The sequence below is a fragment of the Lactuca saligna genome, chromosome 6 (genome assembly GCF_052625555.1).
Source record: "Lactuca saligna cultivar CGN05327 chromosome 6, ASM5262555v1, whole genome shotgun sequence".
In the NCBI taxonomy this organism is placed as follows: Eukaryota; Viridiplantae; Streptophyta; class Magnoliopsida; order Asterales; family Asteraceae; genus Lactuca; species Lactuca saligna.
Window position 1 is genome coordinate 21469660 of NC_136422.1, and position 19812 is coordinate 21489471.

The following is a 19812-nucleotide window of genomic DNA, read 5'->3' on the forward strand; positions in this document are numbered from 1 at the left end:
ATGTGGTGGGACTTATATATTTTCAACAAATAATAAATATACAACTTTACATGATAAAACATAGATAATCAAATTAAACACCTTTCATAAGATCACACAGAACTTTTTCATTTAAGTTTTTTTCATTAAAAAGTTTTTTTTTTTTTTTTTTTTTTTTTAAATATTATGGATGCTCTTAGTATTGTACGCTAAAACCGTTACATGTGGATGACCAATGATTCAATATGTAGTCCTAAGCAAATATTTGCGTGTGAGTTCATTTTATGTCACAAAAAATGAACTCGCGAATGCACCGATTCAACCTCACATGTACGTTCAAAAAAAGTTAACTAGGACATATATATGGTTGACGATTTTAATTTAATGGTCATTTCATTTGTTATATGCCAAAAATGTCACGCTCTCACCATTTATGATCATTTTAGACTTTAGATTTTAGTGAATAGCTCTATCTAAAATCTTGGATAATCTATTCGATTCATTCAAAGCTATATGATTTTTCTATATAAACCTTGTATACAATATGACGAGTGGCCCAAGAAACAATAGCTTTACAAAGTCTTTACAAAGTCTCTTGTCCTCTCTCTCGCTCTCTCTCTCTCTCTCTCTCTCTCTGCCAACTTTTAGAGCATTAGATATTTAGATGATCATCAAGTTGCGAAACGATGAGCTCAGACCAAAGTTGCTTGCAGCTGAGATTGGTCTACTTATCGGCATATTTGGGTTGTGTGTGGTGATGATCATATTAATCAAAACGAGTTTATTCTCAGAAAAGATAGGATTCGCTGTGGGGAACGTGTATGTAAATGGAACAACATCCGTCGCCTACATCGATGAAGACTTCGTCTGTGCAACTTTGGATTGGTGGCCACCTCAAAAATGCGATTATGGAACTTGTAGTTGGGGAGACTCTTCTCTTCTCAATTTGGTTAGTAATTTATTTTGTTTCCTTTTTCACTTTTCATTGCTCTTTAGTTTATGGGTATTGTTTATATTATATTATATTATTAAATAAAATACTTTCATCATTGATTTTTTAAACATGTAATCCATTTACATGATGAAAGAAGATTATATATATATGACGTAAATTATTTGTCATCTTTCGTTAACTATTCATTGGATAGTACCAAGTGGGGAGATATTGAGATATTCCATTGAGTATTTATTGGGCAAGTAATAAACAAAAAATTCGAACTCAGAATTTAAATAACATTTTGACTAGGTTCTTATCAGTTAAATAACTATATATAGCAAGTAGTAACAAGTTAATTGTGAGTATTAAATACAAATTTAAGAATGATTTTTTTTCCATCTTTTTCGTTTCTAGAAAAGTATCTATTGGAGTTATCATGGACTACATTAACTAATAGACCAATTGTCCACAATTCTATGTCTGCCACCAAAAGAAAAAACTCAATGTAACCTTTTGTTTGACATTAGAGTTGACTTAGAAAATTCAAGTTGTTGTTTCTTTGATTTTTTCCAATACACAGCAACCTTCAAAAACAAAATCCAACATTCTAATTAATATCACATAGTGAGGGTAAATAATATATATATTTTTTATAATCATTATATTATATTAAAATATTAATTTATTTGATGCTAATTCTAATCGATCGAACCTTAACTAAACCAAATCTGATTTAATCAGTAACTATCATATAATTTTTTATTTATCTACGATTTTCTAATTTGAACATTCATATCATATAATTTGCTTAAATATGAAAAAAACAAATAATTTATATTAATATTAAATATAAATAATAAATATGTGATTGATGAATTAATTGTTTTCTTTTAGATATGTAAGAAGATGTTAAAAATATGATAATATTTTGGTTGCCATTAAATTGGCAGTATCTAACCGTCAATGATGACAAATACCAAAAATCTAAAGGTGTTAAGTAGTGGCGCACTTACATGGTCCACTCATTCCTAAATGTGTCGACTGTTATTTAAGTATTTAAGTATTCCTTTTATTAAATAAAAAAAGAAAGAAAGAAGAATTTAAATTCAGAAACATGAACATTGACTTTAACTTCTATTCTATTTTAATAATCCAAATGCCATTTAATAATTATCTGTGACAAATAATATTATAAATCTAAGGTTACAATCCTTTAATTTAATAAAGGAATAAAATCTAAAGTAAGAAAAAATTTGTTTTAGCGTATCACTTATAAACTTTTGTTAGGATAGTAATTTAAAATCTTGCATCCACCAACGGTTCAAAAACATGAGAACATAATCATTTATTTCACTTTTTTGTATTCGTGTTATTTGCGAAAGACTTTAATATTTTGTTCAAAATAATACAATCTTTAGATACAGTTTTTGTATATTGATTACAATCTTATTTGGTTTTTAAACTTCTTGACAGGATCTTAACAACAGAATCCTGTTTAATGCAATCAAAGGTGAGTACAAGAAAATGAACAGATTGAATATATATATATATATTTATAATGCAAAATTGATGTTCATGTACATGAAATGCCTTTTTAAGGCTAACCGAAAGGCCAACGTTGAACAAAGGCTTTAATTAAATTTTATGGATTTGTTTGTACATAAACTAACTTAAATTTTGAGCTTATTGCAATAAAGTTCTTCCTTTGCTTTAGTTTATGATCTTATCAATAAGATATCTCAAATCGTTTTTTAGAAAACTACTCAAGAAGATATTTCAAATTGTTTTTTAAAAAGTTATTTGAGATATCTTATAGATAAGCTCATAAAGTTTTTTTTTTTCCACAAATTTTTTCAAATATATCATTCCATAAGTTTTCCAAACACATTATTTTATGTCAGTATATTTCTTATCTAGTTTATCAGCTAGTTTTTACTAAACATTATTAATTTAATATTGGCTTATCAACTACTAATTAACTTTTCAGATGGTCCGTCGAACACAATCTATATCAGATAAATAACTTTCTCTTACAAGGGATAATTTGGTCTTTTGCAGCCTTTTCTCCTTTGAAACTTCGATTGGGAGGCACTCTTCAAAACAAGGTTTTGTATCAAACTCAAGGCAACCAAGAACCATGTTCCCAATTCACCATAAACACTAGTGAATTTCTTGGCTACACCCAAGGTTGCTTACCCATGTCAAGATGGGATGAACTCAACCATTTCTTTCAAAAATCAGGGTAACAACATTTTTTTTAATTAAACCATCATCACTTCATATTTTTATATTTTCCATTACCATATTGACATTTTTTGTAACAGGGTTTTGATTTTTTGTTTCTCTTAATTTTCAAAGAGCGAAGGTTATATTCGGGCTGAATGCATTAAGTCATAGAAATACAAACATGGATGGTTCAATCATAGGACCATGGAACTCGAGAAATGCAGAAGCCCTCATGAAATACACCATCGATAAAGGTTTCACCATTCATGGTTGGGAACTTGGTAAGAACAATCATATAGATAAAAGTTGTATCATTTATATATATTTCTTTTGTCTTCTAATGGAAACCTAGTTGTTGAGATGTTGTAAAGTATATGAATCTTTAGGGTTCAAAACCTGACGCATCCAAAAAGTCAACATAGACTATCCAAAGTCTATAATTTACTCTTACTTTTTAATAATTATGTACGAATAGGAAATGAATTATGCGGGTTTAATGCAATTGGAGCAAGTATCAAAGCGGATCAATACGCATCGGATACGATATCTCTCCAAAATTTAGTGCAAAAAATGTACATGAATTTTGCAGTTAAACCAATAGTTCTTGGACCAGGAGGATTCTTTGATGAAAATTGGTTCACAGAATATGTAGCGAAATCAAACAATTCACTTCAAGTTCTCACCCAACACATCTATAATCTTGGACCAGGTATTATTATACATGATCATAAATTACAATATACTTTAAGTTATATATTGATGAATATAATTAATACAATTATGTCTATCAGGAGTTGATACTCACTTGGTTAAGAAAATACTAAACCCGTGGTATCTAGATGGAGGATCACAATCACTTAAAGATGTTCAAAATATTTTGAAGGAATCGGGAAGTCAAACGGTTGCTTGGGTAGGTGAAGCAGGAGGTGCTTATAATAGTGGTCATAATCGAGTGTCAAATGCTTTCGTGTTTAGCTTTTGGTATTTGGATCAAATGGGAATGGCATCTTTATATGATACCAAAACTTATTGTAGACAAACATTAATAGGAGGAAATTATGGACTTCTTAATACTGCGACATTTGTGCCAAATCCTGATTACTATAGTGCACTGCTTTGGCATCGACTTATGGGGAGACGTGTTCTTTCGGCAAGTTTTAATGGCATAAAGAAGATACGCTCTTACGCTCATTGCGCTAAACATTCGGTAAGCATGTACTTTCATTTCGGAAAAATCCATAGAAGTAAGCAAAAACTTCTCTTTTGTAGTTTACCCTAAATTATATTGATATTTAAAATTGGTCAAATTCTATAAAAACTACAATAGTCTGATTATTCTTTTTATTTAACCATCAAATTTTTTTTATAGTTTAACAATTGAAAGTTTGTTTGTTTGTTGTTTCTTTTTTCAAAAAAAAAACAATCCACATTTTTTTTTTCTTTTAGCGAGTTGCAAATAACAAACAGAAAATTATTTTGTTTAGTTAATGATGCTTTTGTTAAAAAAAGTTCAAACTATTAATGGTTAGGTTGAAAATAAAAATTTCTTGAAGCGGTTAAATCAAACTATATTCAAACTCTCATGGTTTTTATAGAATTCAAAGTTTTAAAAAGTGTTTTTTTATTTTTTGGAAAATAAAAGAAAATTTTTAATGGTTAAAATAGAAAAAATTATTTCGATGGTTAAACCAAAAAAAACCAAACTACTGTGGTTTTTATTTATGAAAATTTCCCTTTAAAGTAAATCAAAGCAACATGGTAATATAAGAGTAGTGTTTAAGTGGATTCTTCTTTTTCACTTTATTATATTGTTATCTTTTTACTTTGACTTTGTATTACTAGTATCTAATTATTTATGTATCCATATAATATTTAGCGGGATGGGTTGACTTTGTTATTGATCAATCTTGACGGATCTATAAAAGCTAAAGTTGGCGTTTCAATTGAAAATGTGACAATTATAATGGCGTCAACACCAGATTTAAAACCAACACAAGAGACAAAATCCTCACGGAATCGCGAAGGAGAGTTGTTTAGAAGAGAGGAGTATCACCTAACAGCAAAAAATGGAAAATTAAACAGTAACACGGTACTTCTAAATGGAAAAGAATTATCTGTAAATTCAACAACGGGGATTATTCCATCTCTAGATCCTATACAAGTAAAGCTTGGAAGTCCGATCATGGTTGCTCCTTTCTCTATTGTATTTGTACATATACCTAACGTACACGTTCCAGCTTGCAGATAAGTTGGAACGTGTATGATTAATTAATTATATATTCATCTAATCTAGTTTCATACATGTGCATCAAAGCAAAGCTTGGTGGCTATTTCTTTTTTATTCAATGATCCTAATCCGTTAAGTACGTAATCTCAACAGTTATATATTATATATGATTGTATCTTTTTTACTTAAGCCAAAATAAAAATCGAACTTAATGTATTAAGACACTAACTATTTACCTATTTGCATTGCTTTTTCCTCTCATATCAGGCGTTTATTCGGTTTAGAAAAGATACATACTTTATTTATAACTTTGTAAAGTACAACTTTATCCAAAGAGACATCATAATAAGAAAACGAATGACTTTTTAGAGAGATGATGTATAACCTCATGAATCATGATTTCAATGCACTAAAACTATCAAGAAAGTTATAAAAGTTTTACCATATTAAAAAAGGAACAACTTTTTTTTTTTCTAAAAACATGTAGTCAAAACCTACATCCAAAAATGATTTGCTAAACCTTTTCTCTACATCTAACTATGTAACAAAAATCCTAAAAAGTTATAACCCTCCTTTTATCAAGCCAAAGAGCATACTTTATCTGGTTAAAAAAAAAACCACCAAAATACATTACTATAATACTATGCAAAAAAAATTATAAAAAATAAAAATAAAAATTAAACATGAGTTTACCTTGTCGAGAAGTGCCACAACACACACGGGTGTCATCTATGTATGTTGCTTGTATCCCCATCATCCATGAACCAACTGATGTATCTTCATGAGCATATGTCTTCAAAGATACACTAACAGAATAAAAATATATATATATATATATATATATATATATATATATATATAAATATACATATTATTCTTTTTATGAATCGAATTAAAACATAAATGTGACTTTTTTAATTATACTAATAAGTAATAACTAACCTGTTAATGTTAATATACTGAGCAAAATTTCTTGATATGATATAAAGTGAGCCACCTGCATGCCGAAAATACCTGCCCAATAAACATTTTTATAAAAATATTATGTATGTATGCATACATGTATGTATGTACGTTGTAGATCTGTTATTTGACATGATTTTAAAAAAAGAAAGAGGAAATTACTTACGATTTTGCATCACCAAACTTCCACCAATCAGGTTCATACCATTGCTTTCCTCTGAATTGAGAAAAAAGAAAAAGATTTTTTATTATATTTTATTTTTTAAAATTGAAGTTAATTATATTAAAGTAAACAATAAAGGGTACTTACTCTTCAGAAACTACTTCACCGGATTTCATGCATCCAATGTAAAGACTATCTTGCCCCTGACGACTTTCTAGAAGCTCAATTAAACCCTCTGAAAACCCAAAAAAAAAAATGATTATATAAAATGTACATTTTAGAATGAAAATATTAAATATATATTGTATTTTTGTTACCAAGATCAAGGTTAATATTGTTATCAACTTTTACATAAAACTCAGCATCCCAATTTTGGACAGCTGTACTGAAGAAAAACTTGGCTTTTTTAGGTGATTCTTCCTCAGCCTCCTCATGAGCATCCTGAAAACTTATGTAATTAAATATTTTTTCATGAAATACTTGATTAGAATTAAAATAAAATTTTTATAAACTTACAAGAATCAAGAAATCTTTTGTTGTGCGATTTTCTTCATCAATGTTGCGATCCAAGCTATCACCACGATTAGGACTGAAATTTTAGAAAGTTCATTGTTAAGATATTAATTTTAATAACAAATATTAAATATTAAGTTTAACATTGTTAAAAAGTAAATAAAAGAAAATGAATATAAAAACAGGAGTGAATTGGAAAACCTTCTGCCAATGATAAAACGTATGACTATTCCTCTTTCTTCAAGCTTCTTTAAGGAATCACCTGTTAAATTCAAGTGGCTTTGTAAGTTAATTTTTCATATTATAATATAAAGATTGTATTTTTATAGGTATTAAGTTAAACATAGAGTAACATTAGAAAGAAATTTAGAATATTATTTTGTTATGAACTGACCTTCAGGCATCCATGATCCTCTGAAAGAATTTCTTCTTAATTTGTTACCAAATCCAGTGTAAATGCCAATCACAGCAAGAAACTTTTTGTTAGAAGATGATTTCAATTGGTTACTAAGAAAACCTTGACTTTTTGCTAGTGTTATTTCCATCTCAGTTTCCACAATTCTTCTCTCTAAATCCCTGAAAAAGACGATTGTACCCATAAGATAGTTTAACTTTAACTCATCAAATTAATTCTAGAACATAATGCAAAAGAGAAATAGGAAGACCCAAAATTTACTTGCATCCTAGGACCATTAGCTTGTCTTCAACAGTAAGAACCTTTGGTCTCTGCCATTATTGAAAAAACACAAAAACATAGTAAAAAAAAGGATATAAGGTATTTTGTTAATAATTTTTGTGAGTTAATGATGAATTATCAAGAGTCATAAGTTATAAAAACAAACCTGGGAAGAATTCTTAATGAGCAGATTAGCCAATAATGTTCTGTTCTCAGCATCTTGCCACAACCTGGTAAGATCAAGAATGAACATTTCTCATATCCATTGTCAATTACTAATTATTATGTAATTAGTAATCTTTGATTTAACAGATGGAAAATGAAAACACATCTACAACAACTATCCTGAAGTAATTTATATAAGTTCATACCAATCATTAAAGCCCTAAATTATGATTTCAGCTGACAAAAGCAAAATTACATACACATAGACAGAAAATAAGATGATCAGAGAAACTATCAGAAGTAAACAGAAGGAACTTGTCTACAAATCATAAAATTCTGTAGTTTCAGTTCATCTCAATCATCAAATCACAGATAGCATAAAAGTCCGTTGACCACAGTAGAATCCAATCAGCAAGCCCTAAATTCAAATTTCAGTGGACAAAGGTAAAATTGCATTCACAGTTATTAGTTATAGCACACCTTCAGGATAAAATACGATCATTATAAAATTCAGAAGCAAACAAAAGGAACATGTCAGCAAATCCTAGAGTTCTGTAGTTTCAGTTCATTGCAATCATCAAATCGCAGAAAACATGGAAGTCCAGTCATAAATGCACACACAGACACACTTGCACAAAAATCGTACTGATTTATCAAATCACAAAAACGTAAATTGATCAAACAAATACAATACTAAATAGAGCGGATACCTTCCGGCGATGTAAAGCCAAGCGAGACAAGAGAAGAAAGCCAATAGAATTGAAGGTCTAGAAGAACTTTTTGATGATGACGATGATGATCTCCAACGTTGCTTTTCTGCTTTAGATATCGTCGTTGGCAAGCCCTCCCTGTGGAACGGAGGGCCGCTATCCATAATTTCCTCCCAAATCCTTGGTTTATGTGAACAAATTCAAAATTTTCAATTGAATTACGAAAGAACGATGAGAAAAATAGTGGTATCGATGATTAATTACGAATTCGTTTGTTTAATCGATCGAAACACACACACACACACACAATCAAGTCTCTGTAGAGAGAATCTAAAGCTTGCTTCTAAGGGAAGAGACTGCTTAACAACCTGATGGTGAACAACAATGGAGATCTGTTTTGGGCTGTATTTGAAATTGCCCTTTTATATTTTCTTTTCGCTTACTTGTTGTGAAAACGAAACTATTAAATCATTTAATTATTATAATTTCAAAATCGTAAAGCAAATCTAAAAATTAAATTAAATTCTATTTTAATATTTTCTGAACATTATGAAAAGAATGTCCTCATCCCCTATTTTAATAATTTTTTAATATAAACCCAACAATTCTTTTAAATGATTTAAAACTTTGGTACAACAACAATAACTAAACCATTTATTTTTAATGATAAAATAAGGATTTTTTTGAATTTATTCTATCCATAAAGTGTCTTTTTCAAGCATAAGAGGAAAATACGTATGAAAAATAAACATATCAATTAGTAGGTACGAAAATATTGTTGTGGGGTGCAATTTGTGAGACACTATTTAATTTGTTAATGGATTTTGTTAATTTTTTTAATAAAATGCTTATTATGGAACTTGTAACGGAAATATAATGGAACTACCATATTAAATGCTTGGCAGTTTATTATTAAGTCATTCTTTAAATATTGTAATTTATATTTTAAAGTATGTGTAACATATTTTTTCAATTAGCTTAGATTAAAATGAAATATTTGTTTTTTTTTAACAAGCTCTTAATTTAAATTTATTAATTATCTATTATTAATCCTTACAAGTTACAACTTCCAAACTGTCCTCTATAATATTTGGTGAAGTGTCATTTGAACAAAGCAATATAATTTTTTTTTCTCCATATTTTACATAGTTACATTTTATATATTTGAAGAATCATTTTTTTTTAATCTAAAATTCTGATCTTTTGATTATGTAAAAAACACAAATAGATCTTTACGTATTATAAATATTAAACCCAAAATACAAATACGACCATAATTAAATTCAAAATATCAATACTTTTGCATTTTTCATTCTTCAAAATTAGTTGTGAAACACAGATTTTTTAACAAAGAAAAATCAAGAATTATGACAAATTCTATTCTTTTACTTAATTACATTTCAATTTTTAGACAGAGTTGCAGAATCAAAACTTTAAACCAAAAAAATAAATAAATAAAAAATCCATCTCATTATACATGTTGCTAAAAGTTGTGTCCTAGATTACAAAACACGATACTATAGCTTTCAACATGTAAGATACATGTTGACATGATATCTATATGGAATCAAGAAAACAAACACAACACGTAAATAACATGTTACATGTATCCTAACCAAACACTTTCTTTCTTTGGTAGATAACTATTTATAAAATCTTTTTTTCTTTTTAAAAAAAAAAAAAAAAAAACATGAAAATGACATATAGTTCTTAAGATTAAACATATAAACAATCATCCAATATTCATGATTAAACATACAAAAACCACCTTACCCCTAAATAAAACAATCCTACATAAACGATAACAGTGTACTTCCGTATTTTTAGTGGGTCCCACAAATAAAATATCTATTCGAATAAATGATTTAATTGCTCCTTCCACTTCCAGGCATCAAATTTGCAATAGAAGGAACTCCTTGGTTTCTCATCTCTTCTTGAGCTTTTCTAATTTCTTCCGGATCTGCCCCCAATTAAAATTAAAACATCAATATCAAATATAATATTCCAATATAAGTAAAATGACGAAATTAGACATGGAATACACTTACCCATGTTCTCAACTAGTTTAGGCATCAAGAACACCACCACAACCATAAACCCAATCATCAAACCCATTGGACTTTTCACAATAGACATTACATTAAAAGGCTCCCTTACCTACACCATTTAAAAATAAATAAATAAATAAATAAAGTTGGTTGATATTTTTTTAGCAAGTTACGAAACTAACCTCGTAATAATTTTCCTCTCTCAGTGGCTCAAAAACCAGCTCATTCAGACCTCTTCTGGTCTCTGTGAGTGCTGCTTGAACCTTCCCTGGGTTTCTAGCACTCACATCTACACGCACCTGAACTCAAATCAGTAAAAAACATTAAGCCACAAGGGTAAAATGGTAATTTAAACAAAAAACATAAGAGAAAGGAGAGAAGACTAACCGGTGAAAATAAATAACCGATGGCATCGACTTCAATGAGGTGGGTTCCAGCTGGCACGTTATGGCTTTTGAGTGTATTATTAAGGAATTTATTTCAGTAGTCATAAATAAAAGATACATTTTAATGTTTTATTATAAATTTATAATTATAATAATTTTGTGAAATTAAATATTTTTAAAGGATACAATGAGAAGTAACCATCAGGCTTTAGAAAGGTAACATGTTGACCACCATTCAGTATGACTTTGGCATTGTTAGCCTTAACTGGTAGACCAAAGCCTTTTGCCATGAGACCTGTGGAATTAAATTTTACTAAAATTTATAAATAAAAGTTTATTTAATTGGAAACTGTATTTTATGAGGAATTTACATACCAGGGATTTTCACTCTGCCATTGATGGTATAACCACCTCCATTCCTGTAAATCAAGATAAGCAAACATTAATAAAGTTATATTTTAGAGCAAATTACAAGTTTGTTACATGAATCAACAGTATATGTTCTTCTACACACACATACACAGAGTATTGATGTGTAATTTCTACAATCATGGTGTAGATTTTTGAGCAAGAAGGAAGATAATGTTGGAGTAGCAAACCTTGAAGAACATGCAACTTTGGTTTAAAAGTATTAAGGGAGATAAATGCAAAAAAAAAAACAGGAAGATGACTGTGTGACAGGAACTTTACCAATAAAATTGACTGAGATTGGGAATTGAATTACATAGAATTTTAATTACAATAATTGAAAATTGACGTTGTAAAATATATTAACGCTCTATATTAAACAGATCGTTAAGCATATCAGAAGGATATGAGAATGCAACCAGTTTCCCATTCAGATTAGTTTATCGAATAGCTTTCTCCCGATTCAAGAGGATACAATATGGAAATTATACACAATCAGATCTTCAAATCAAATGAACATCAACAACAGTAACATTTAACAATATAATAATGGAACTGATATCTAATCCGACGACCTAATTAGAGATGTATCGACACAGACGAAGACATTCCATGATTTAATTGTTGCATAGAGAGTAACGATTAAAGCACTAGAGGTTATAGAGTGTCCTTAGATCATGTGTAAGAAAACAACAAGTTAGCGATTATTCAATTTAGGGCTCGTACAGAAAAAGTGTAAGAAAAGAAAAATCAACGTACCCAGTTGCGATTGCTACTGAAGAAGAACAGGAAAGACATAGAAAGCAGACTTGCAGGAGAAGTAATAGCAGTGAGAATGAATTCAGTTCGGATCTCCGTTGAACAGCCATGACGAAGAGAGAGCGGAGATTCCACGGTTTAGAAAGTGGAGTTCGGCTTTAGGCCTGTATTTGTACTTTGTAGTTTAAACTGGGGCTAACCAGTTGAAAAAAAAAAAAAAAAAAGTAAATATGTTATGTTAATTATTTGGGATATTGTAGAGAAAAACATGTAACTTTTTATAGCTAATTTCAATTTTTTTTTTCAAGTTTATTTCATAATTATTATTTAATATTGCTGCCCTCAAAATAAATAGACGACCTAGACAATAAAAATCTCATAAATTATTTTATATAAAAAAAATGTACCTTATGTTTAACCGAACAAATGAAGTTTTATTTTGTTTACCTTTTAATACCTCTTAATAATAGCCTAATTTGAATATGTCCATTTAAAAGTGTTTGTTTACCTCTTATTTTTATATCTTAATCTGAAAATGACCTCTCATTTGGTCAGACTATTGAGCAAGTCTGTAAAGAAAAAATGGACACGCATTCCCTTTTTACCCCAAACCTACTCATCAAACACCCTGTATTATTTCTCTCTTCTCGTGACTACTAAATATTAATCCTCCCTCTTCTTGCCTCTTCCCTCATCGACATCTCTTACTGCTAGCCCTATCGGATTCGCACACTGTGAGCGCTAGCACGCCGACGTCGTATATTGCCGGAGCAGCACTCGTAGAGCACACCATCGTCTCCGCCTTCTGTTCTTGGTAATCATATTCAGAAAATTGGTGTTCTTTTTCACTTTTCTTCTTGAAATAGTCGTCCTCTAGCCCCCATCTACCCTAATCGAAATTGCAGGTCAAAAATAGAACAAGAACATGGATACTCTTCTTCTCATTCTTGCCCCTCTGTTGTGTTTTTAATCAAAGAGACGGATCAACAGGGATTTCTGTGATCGAGATGATGGATGGAATTAATGATGGCAATTTTTGTATATGGTGGGCTTAGTAGAGGCAATCAACCAAAATCCACACTTTCTTTGCTTCAATTTGATGGGGTGGATGAATAGGGTTGGGGAATAGAAGTTGTGTTATAACATCAAAGTGTTTTAATAGGTATTTGTGGTAGTTTACAGGTTCTGTTAATAGCATATTGATATCAATAATCTACAATCAAATTGGTAAATCCATGGTCGAAATCTTAAGGGGTCAACATTGGATTCCAAGATCATACTTTGGAGCTGAGTTTGATCTTTTTTCTTCTTCTTGATACTTATATTACTGTCAAGTCATGAATTTTTTAAACTTTTAAAAGTTACGTGATAGAATTAAATAACGAGATGAAACTGATAGGCATGGTTTGATTTGGATTTGTGTTTACTTTGGTATTGGTAATTTATGCATATCATTTGTCATCTTTTTTCTATGGTCAAAACAAGCTTAAATTGTACATTTTAGTCGATGTAAAATACATGCATATTTATGCTCGATTTGGATATGTGTTTACTTTTAAATTCAACAAAAAATTAAACAGGAGGGTATAATTGTCATTTTTACAATTCTGCACAACAATTCAAATGTTCCAACCAATCAGTATGTTAAAATTCAGACCCTCTTAGAAATTCAGACATCTTGAAAATTCAGATTTTAAAAATTCAGATCCTACCAAACAACCACTTAGTTATATACGAATTACATCCAACTTCAAAGTTCCAACCTATCTTCAAAGTCCAAACAAAGTAATCTTAATGGGCCACAGCTCGTTCAGTCCATGCCAAAAAAACAACTTCATTTCCATAGCATGTTTTAACAGGAACAAGACTTTTAAATCCACACCAAGAGTCCAAGCTCCACAAAATCAAAATTGATGTTAGTGATCGTCTTCCATGATGGACCCGAGATTCCAAGTTTAAGTGGAATGAATTTGTGATTTCGGTTCGAAAGATGGAAGGATTTCACAAGTTGGCCCAATGATTATAACGGGGTTTTTTGTACATCCACCGTCACTTTGCAACTATAGAACTACACAAAATATCACTTTCACCGAACCAGATTGAACTTATTTAAAATAAGACCGGACTGAAAAAGACCGATCCAAGACCAGCTTGAAAAAAAAAGCCCATTATGAGACTAGTCCCAAAAAAGACAAAACCTTTTCGAAACCAACACAAGATCGGTCTAAAAAAAGACCGGTAACAAAAGTTTACAGACATACCATTTTTTTCTTAATTACATAATTTTTAATGACAAATTATCACACTTTTTTTTTCCTTTTATTGAACTTAAACGTATCATTTTTAATAACTTTTAATCTACCATTTTAGTGTTAATCATATATTTGTTAACGTAAAACTTGAAACCGAAACCAAAAAACCATAAAATGCCGAAAGCGAACTGAAAAGGCGCACGAAAAGACCACAAAACCCGAACCAAAAAGATCGAGACCGGCCCCAAAAAAAAAAGAGACCGGACTGAAAAGAGACCGGTCAAGGACCGAACGGTTCCGAGACCAACCCCCTAAAAACCGGACCATTTCATGTAACATCCAGAATCCAGGTATTTCATTTTAAGCCCTTGATGTATTTAAAATATGGCTAATGAGGATCCACCGTACGATCAGCATACATGTATGTACGTTTAGCGTACACAAGTATGTGCATCGGGTAGCTGAGACTCGTATGCGAGGCGTACGAGGCGAAAGGCTAAAAACCCTAATTCTCGGACTTGAGCCCTATTTAAGCTCATTTATGACCTTGGGCCTTTTTCTTCACTAGCCTCCATTGCTTTCAAGCGTCCCCAAAACCCTAGTTACCTTTGAGAGTGATCCTTGAGCTTAAAGGTGCCTAAAGTAACCCTTTTAGGTGTGTTAGCAAGAAGAAGGAAGTGGTGAGCAAGTCTTGGACATGGGAATATGTAACATCCCAAAATTTTCAACAATTTTAAACTTTTCAAAATGACCTTTTTACTAATAAAAATGTTTACAAAATTAGTGTTCTCAAACATTATTTAAAAATTGGGGCCAATCCCACATGAGTCTTATCCTAAGCTCATATTTTCCTTAAATACAATTTAGATTATCTTAAACAACCATTAGGACAACTTGGTCAAGGCATAAGTCAAAAGTCAAAGTTAACGCTCCGAGTTGACTCAACTCACCGAGTTCCCCCATTAATCATCAAAATCACAAAAAGTCGGTCCAACTCGTCGAGTTCACCCCAAACTCGCTGAGTTTCCTCTTTAGACAGCAGAATCGGGAAAAAATATTCCAACTCGCCGAGTTCATCCATGAACTCACCGAGTTCTTCATTCAGCAAAACCATTTAACCCATTAAGTCACCAATCTTGAAACTAAATGCTCCACCACTCAGATCTCAATCTGAAATATCTCCTGGTAGGGTAAAGTTTCTAACTTTACCCTTAAGAACCATTCTAATGGGTCAAAAACCCAAACCCTTAGCTTAACCAAATCATCCAAACAAAGCTTATGGATGCAGATATGGACCTTAAAGGCTGAAAGGTCATGTAAAGTTTCCAACTTTACTTTCATGCAAGGCTAGAAGAAGCTCAAAAGCTCAAAATAGGCCAAAAGAAGGGCTTAATGGATGCATGGAGCCCTTAAGACCATAAAGTTGGCACATTTATGCCACAAGAGCTCCCAAGAACCATGGATCTGAAATAATAACTCCTTTGGGACGACCAACACCCCATCAACCACTCAAACTTAGCTAAACCATGGGAACCAACCTTAACAAAGAGATCAAAGCATATAATAAACAAGGTTGAGACTTTATATCAAAAAAATGCTGGAAATAGAGCAATGAATCAAGACCTGAAAGCTCCTCTTGAATCACCACCTTGCACTAAGCTCTCTTTCTTTCAATAAGCTTCAAACACACCCGAAATGCACTCATAATGGGATCACAACACTCAAGGAGGTTCTAGGGTTTCGAGATTAGAGTAAGGGGTAATGGAGGATGGAAATGAGTCTGTCACAACTAGCCTTTTTAACTAAGGAAATTTTGTCCTCAAGTAAGCAATGACTATTGTGAGACTTGTGCTAGCACACCTAAGTGTACAATATGAGTTCCTAGGGAGCCATGAAGTATTAGTATGCAAAATCTCTCAAAGAATAGTGAATCTCTCCCAAATATCTCCAAGTATGTGAAATCTATCCCAAATCTCTCCAAGTATGTGAAATCTCTCCCAAATCTCTCCAAGTATGTGAAATCTCTCCCAAATCTCTCAACGTATCTCAAATCTCTCTCTTGAATCTCCCTAAGTACCTTCCTTAGTCCAAAACAACTCAAAATCGGAAGAGGAAACCCCAAAAGGAACCCTCTTGCTCCTAAACATCTTGCTCCTGAACCTCTTAGCTCCAGATTTTGGACCATTCCAGACCTTATCTCCATTTTGAGGTATTTTGAGGTCGGGAATGTAGCACCCGGTTCCTGGTATGTAATTTATTTTTGTATTTTTCATTTTTGGCCTCGGACTCGGCGAGTTGAAGGCCCAACTCGTCGAGTAGGAGTGGGTTTGGACACAAGATTTAAGTAGCGGACTCGTCGAGTCGGCGACCAGACTTGACAAGTAGGCTCTGACTAGACAAAACCCTAATCTGAGGGTTTTCACCCAATTTAATCATCTCTTTTAGCCACCACTCGTCCCTATTGCTCCCAAAGACCCTTCATAGCAAACCCTAAGTGTTTTGGTGCAAGAACTAAGGCTTTTGAGTGATTTTTGTGGGTTTTGACCTTAAGGTAGAAGGAAGAGCATAGAAGGATCAAGAGGAGACTACGGGATTCGAGTTTGGTTCATCATTTGCAGTCTTTGAAAGGTATAAAGTATGTACCTTGCTTGCTTGCTTGTTAGATCCCTTTTTGGGGGAAGATTTAGGGTTTTTATGCCATATGAGGTGACCACCCATGGTTTGCAAACATGGTTGGGGGTCAAAACTTTGGATCTAGCACTTGGAAAGAGTCACAAGGCAGATTTGGGTTGCTTTTGCACCCAAGGAAGGTCCCATGCAGCAAAAGAGCTATTTTAGAGCCTTTTTGGCTCAAAAGTCCCATTCATGCACGTAAAGTTCGTAACTTTACGTGCTAGATCGAGCTTAGGGGCTTGGATATATCATTTGGACAAGTGTTGAACATCAGAAATCGAGGATTTAGGGTGTGGACGCTATCGACTCGGCGAGTCCGTTCTTGGGACTCGACGAGTCCAAGGCATTTAGTCCCATATCTGTTGAGGGTCAAAAGAACTCAGTTGGGTGTTAGAAGGGTTGTAGGATGTCAGAAGGAGTGACCCAACGCTTTGGACTTAGTTTTAGACCTTGAGTTCATGGGACTCAACAAGTGCTAGAATAAACTCGGCGAGTCCAAGACAATTTCCTTATGTTTAAAGATGAACTCGACGAGTTGTTCATACAACTCGGCGAGTCAAGGTCAGGACTTGTTCATCTAATGAATGTGAACTCGACGAGTTGTTCATATAACTCGGTGAGTCGGATGAAGGTTCATCGATGTTCGTATAGAAGGGGAACTCGTTGAGTCGTTGCCAAAATCAACGAGTCGAGTCATGGATAAGGACGAGTAAAGGGTAGGGACTCGACGAGTTGACGACCCAACTCGGTGAGTCGGATCAATTGGAAGTTGACTTTGACTTGGACTTGGTTGGGGGTAAAATAGCCATTTTACCCTAAGAGTAGATATAAAATTCTGATTGAGTGTTTTGTGGGGATTATAGCTGGAGGATTTCCGGAGCAGCAACAGACAGAGGTTTCCCGTGAAGATTATCAACAACTACACGTTCGAGGTGAGTTACCTTCCAATAGGGGTGGGTCTAAGGCCACAATGTCGTCCCACCAAAGAGGAGTATTTAGAAGATGATTGTCTTTGTGATAATTATCTTGGTATGGTTTTGTGAAAATATGTTATGTGTATAGTAGGGATCAGTTTCCCTGATAACGGTCCTTAGGATCGAAGGGTAGGTCAGTACCCGGATATGCCTGACTGTAAGTCATATCTTGTTGTTGTATGCTAGTGGTAGGGGGTGGAATAGTCCCCAGCTGCCGGTTCAAAGACACCGGTGATAGTTATCGGTTGAAAGATACCGATGATGATTACCGGTTGAAAGATACCGATGACAGTTACCGGTTGAAAGATACCGATGATGATCACCGGTTGAAAGATATCGACGATATTGTATGGTATGCGGTATGATGGGGGAACTCACTAAGATGTGTGCTTACGGTTTCAGATTTGGTTTAAGGTACCTCTTCGTCTAAGGGGAACGAGTCGGCGGCGTAGCATCGCATCATACACGCACACATGATTCCGTATCAGACTTTCTGGGATTGTACTATGATTTTCATTACTTTTGATATCATGGTCTGGGACACAACATTATGATTTTGTAATGTGTTGCTTTATTGACAATGTTATGGTAAAATGTTTTAAAAATTATTAATTCAAAAATGAAATTTTTGGTCTTGAATTTTGGGATGTTACAGGGAACCCCACCAAACTCGTGTTTTTCTTAACTGAGACCCCTAAAACCTCTATTTAATGCTAAAATTAATTATTTTAAGCATATTTTTCATAAAAAAATGTTTAGGATTTTGGAAAACCTTATCCTAAATCTAGAAAAGGAAAAAGAGGTTGACTTTATGAGTTGATGGAATCTTCATTTCCCATGAAAATCATAGTATTCAATGCTTTACCCACCAAATATCCATGCGTGGACCATCAGATCCCCATGCACCAAAGATTCCCTCCATTTTTACATCCTCAAAGCAACGTCAGTAAGGATTTTAGACTTTCCATTTCCTCTCACTCCTCTCATTTTCTCTCAAATACTCATCCCACAAACAAAGTTAAGGATCTTGATGGAAGCAAAATTCTCAAAATTCTTCCTGGAAATTCTAAAGTAAGTTCTCCACTCATCTAATATTTTATAATATTTCAAGATGAATCCATATTATTTTATTCATAATAATACGTGATGATCATCCTTAGGAAAGCATCCCTCCTAGGGAAGTTCCTCATCTCAGCCAAAAGTTTAAGCTTGAGATCTTCACTCCATAACTCCAAACAACTCCTTAAATAACTCAAGGTGAGCTTCATACCCCATCTTTTTCAATGTTTTAATGTTTTAATGTTTTTATGGGAGAGTACAAGTCAAATCTTACCTAAATTCTTAAATGATTGCATATATACGTATGTTTATGTGTGTGTGTGAAATATTATTAAATGAATATTTTAGTAATATACTTATGAACGTATGAATTCTCAATTTCATAAAGAGCAGAGGACAAAAGAGCCTCCCAACTATTGGGTGTGTCCAACCTAAACCATTTATCTATGCCTTCATGTCTAAAGATAGAAGTTATAAAAATGGACCTTGATAAACGGACACCATATCTAATAATTTTCGAAAATGGAAACTTTGTGACTATTTGCAAACTATCAGGGAGTATTTTATAAATATTCAATATAAAGTTTGCGTCAAAATAATATACAAAAAGAGCCTTTATGACAGAAATATTTGCATGTCATAAGCTGTTGTCGTAAAACCTCCGAGAACATAAGTAATGTTCTATATGTCATAA

The 19812-nt window shown here is 32.5% G+C and overlaps 3 protein-coding genes and 1 long non-coding RNA gene across 6 annotated transcripts; 2 read left to right on the top strand and 2 right to left on the bottom strand.

The window, feature by feature from the left end:
• Nucleotides 1-497: 497 nt before the first annotated feature.
• On the top strand, nucleotides 498-5442 carry LOC145000152 (heparanase-like protein 3). 3 transcript variants are annotated; one of them, XM_078959318.1, is made up of 7 exons: nucleotides 498-928; nucleotides 2390-2426; nucleotides 2975-3158; nucleotides 3275-3423; nucleotides 3618-3851; nucleotides 3934-4349; nucleotides 5019-5442. In XM_078959318.1, exons 1-7 carry the CDS (start codon nucleotides 644-646, stop codon nucleotides 5388-5390), a joined length of 1677 nt encoding a protein of 558 aa, XP_078815444.1. In that variant the 5' UTR covers nucleotides 498-643; the 3' UTR covers nucleotides 5391-5442. The 3 variants fall into 3 exon arrangements, with proteins under 3 accessions (XP_078815444.1, XP_078815446.1, XP_078815445.1); XM_078959320.1 differs by lacking the exon at nucleotides 2390-2426 and having other exon boundaries at nucleotides 796-928; nucleotides 3241-3423; XM_078959319.1 differs by lacking the exon at nucleotides 2390-2426 and having other exon boundaries at nucleotides 796-928.
• Nucleotides 5443-5746: 304 nt separating this feature from the next.
• On the bottom strand, nucleotides 5747-8981 carry LOC145000153 (hydroxyproline O-galactosyltransferase HPGT3-like). The gene is made up of 12 exons (XM_078959322.1): nucleotides 8560-8981; nucleotides 7851-7914; nucleotides 7685-7734; nucleotides 7403-7584; nucleotides 7210-7270; nucleotides 7012-7084; nucleotides 6813-6936; nucleotides 6643-6730; nucleotides 6499-6549; nucleotides 6312-6383; nucleotides 6063-6175; nucleotides 5747-5970 (listed from the first exon to the last, which is right to left on the bottom strand). Exons 1-12 carry the CDS (start codon nucleotides 8721-8723, stop codon nucleotides 5948-5950), a joined length of 1065 nt encoding a protein of 354 aa, XP_078815448.1. The 5' UTR covers nucleotides 8724-8981; the 3' UTR covers nucleotides 5747-5947.
• Nucleotides 8982-10250: 1269 nt separating this feature from the next.
• LOC145003488 (ER membrane protein complex subunit 7 homolog) lies at nucleotides 10251-12323 on the bottom strand. Its single transcript, XM_078962614.1, has 7 exons — nucleotides 12161-12323; nucleotides 11369-11412; nucleotides 11180-11288; nucleotides 10995-11058; nucleotides 10790-10906; nucleotides 10608-10716; nucleotides 10251-10519 (listed from the first exon to the last, which is right to left on the bottom strand). The coding sequence occupies exons 1-7, from the start codon at nucleotides 12268-12270 to the stop codon at nucleotides 10425-10427; spliced, it is 648 nt and encodes a 215-aa protein (XP_078818740.1). The 5' UTR covers nucleotides 12271-12323; the 3' UTR covers nucleotides 10251-10424.
• Nucleotides 12324-12727: 404 nt separating this feature from the next.
• LOC145000014 (uncharacterized) lies at nucleotides 12728-13696 on the top strand. Its single transcript, XR_013661087.1, has 2 exons — nucleotides 12728-12974; nucleotides 13066-13696. It is a non-coding gene; the product is annotated as an uncharacterized LOC145000014 (long non-coding RNA).
• Nucleotides 13697-19812: the final 6116 nt, after the last annotated feature.